Here is a 1,036-nt window from a genome sequence, read left to right as displayed (position 1 = left end):
GTTTAGGGTTTAGGGTTTAGGGTTTGGGGTTTAGGGTTTAGGGTTTAGGGTTTAGGGTTTGGGGTTTAGGTTTTAGGGTTTAGGGGGTGTTTGAGTTTTGTATGCTAGGATTGGGGGCATAGGGTTTAGGGTTTGGCGGGTGGAGTTTAAAGTTTTAGGGTTTAGGGTTTAGGGTTTAGAGTTTCTAGGGGTTTAGGGTTTAGGGTTTAGGGTTTAGGGTTTAGGGTGTTTTGTGTGTGTTTAGGACTGGGAAGCCGCCGAGCGGCCTCGGCGTAAGCGTTCATCAGCATCAGCAGCAGCAGCAGCAGCAGCAGCAGCAGCAGCAGCAGCGGGAGACGGCAGCAACAGCAGCAGCGAGGAGGAGCAGCAAGGCTCAGCTGAGCAGCAAAAGGCGCTGCAGGAAGTCTTACGAAAATACCAAGTCGAACGCTCCAGGTAAACACAGCTAGCCAGCTAGCTAGCTAGCTAGCTGTATAGCTAGCTAGCTAGCTGGCTATGTAGCTAGCTAGCTAGCTAGCTAGCTAGCTGCCTAGCTGGCTAGCTGGCTAGCTGGCTAGCTGGCTAGCTGGCTATGTAGCTAGCTAGCTAGCTAGCTAGCTGGCTGGCTAGCTGGCTAGCTGGCTGTATAGCTAGCTGACTAGCTAGCTCTATAGCTAGCTAGCTAGCTAGCTAGCTAGATGGCTGCGTAGCTAGCTAGCTAGCTGTATAGCTAGCCAGAGGAGTGCTGACGAATATCTCGCTGGCTAGCTAGCTAGCTAGCTGGCTAGATAGCTAGATACCTAGCTAGCTAGCTAGCTAGCTAGCCATATCTATAGCTAGCTAGGTTGCCTACTAGCTGCTGAAGGCTAGACGAGGGATCGGTGACGGCCGCTGCACCGCATCGCTACAGAGCTGAGGGTTTAGGGTTTAGGGTTTTCAGGGGTTTAGGATTTAGGGTTTAGGGTTTAGGATTGAGGGTTGAGGGTTTAGAGTTAAAGGTTTAGGGTTTAAGGTTTAGGGTCTAGGGTTTAGGGTTTAGCGTCTAGGGTTTAGGGCC

At 51.3% G+C, this 1,036-nt stretch overlaps 1 protein-coding gene across 1 annotated transcript in view; it reads left to right on the top strand.

Moving 5' to 3' along the window:
* The window catches only part of EMH_0037930 (uncharacterized protein), a gene marked incomplete at both ends in the record, with an annotated part of 6,032 nt that overhangs the window by 1,315 nt on the left and 3,681 nt on the right, over positions 1 to 1,036 (top strand). Inside the window, one exon of the mRNA XM_013495231.1 lies at positions 245 to 435. Within this exon, the coding sequence (XP_013350685.1) occupies positions 245 to 435 (191 nt within the window). The remainder of the gene's footprint in view (positions 1 to 244; positions 436 to 1,036) is intronic.

Source organism: Eimeria mitis, genomic scaffold (assembly GCF_000499745.2).
Source record: "Eimeria mitis Houghton genomic scaffold, Emh_scaff1481, whole genome shotgun sequence".
Lineage (NCBI taxonomy): Eukaryota > Apicomplexa > Conoidasida > Eucoccidiorida > Eimeriidae > Eimeria > Eimeria mitis.
This window is presented reverse-complemented; position numbering and strand designations above follow the sequence as displayed.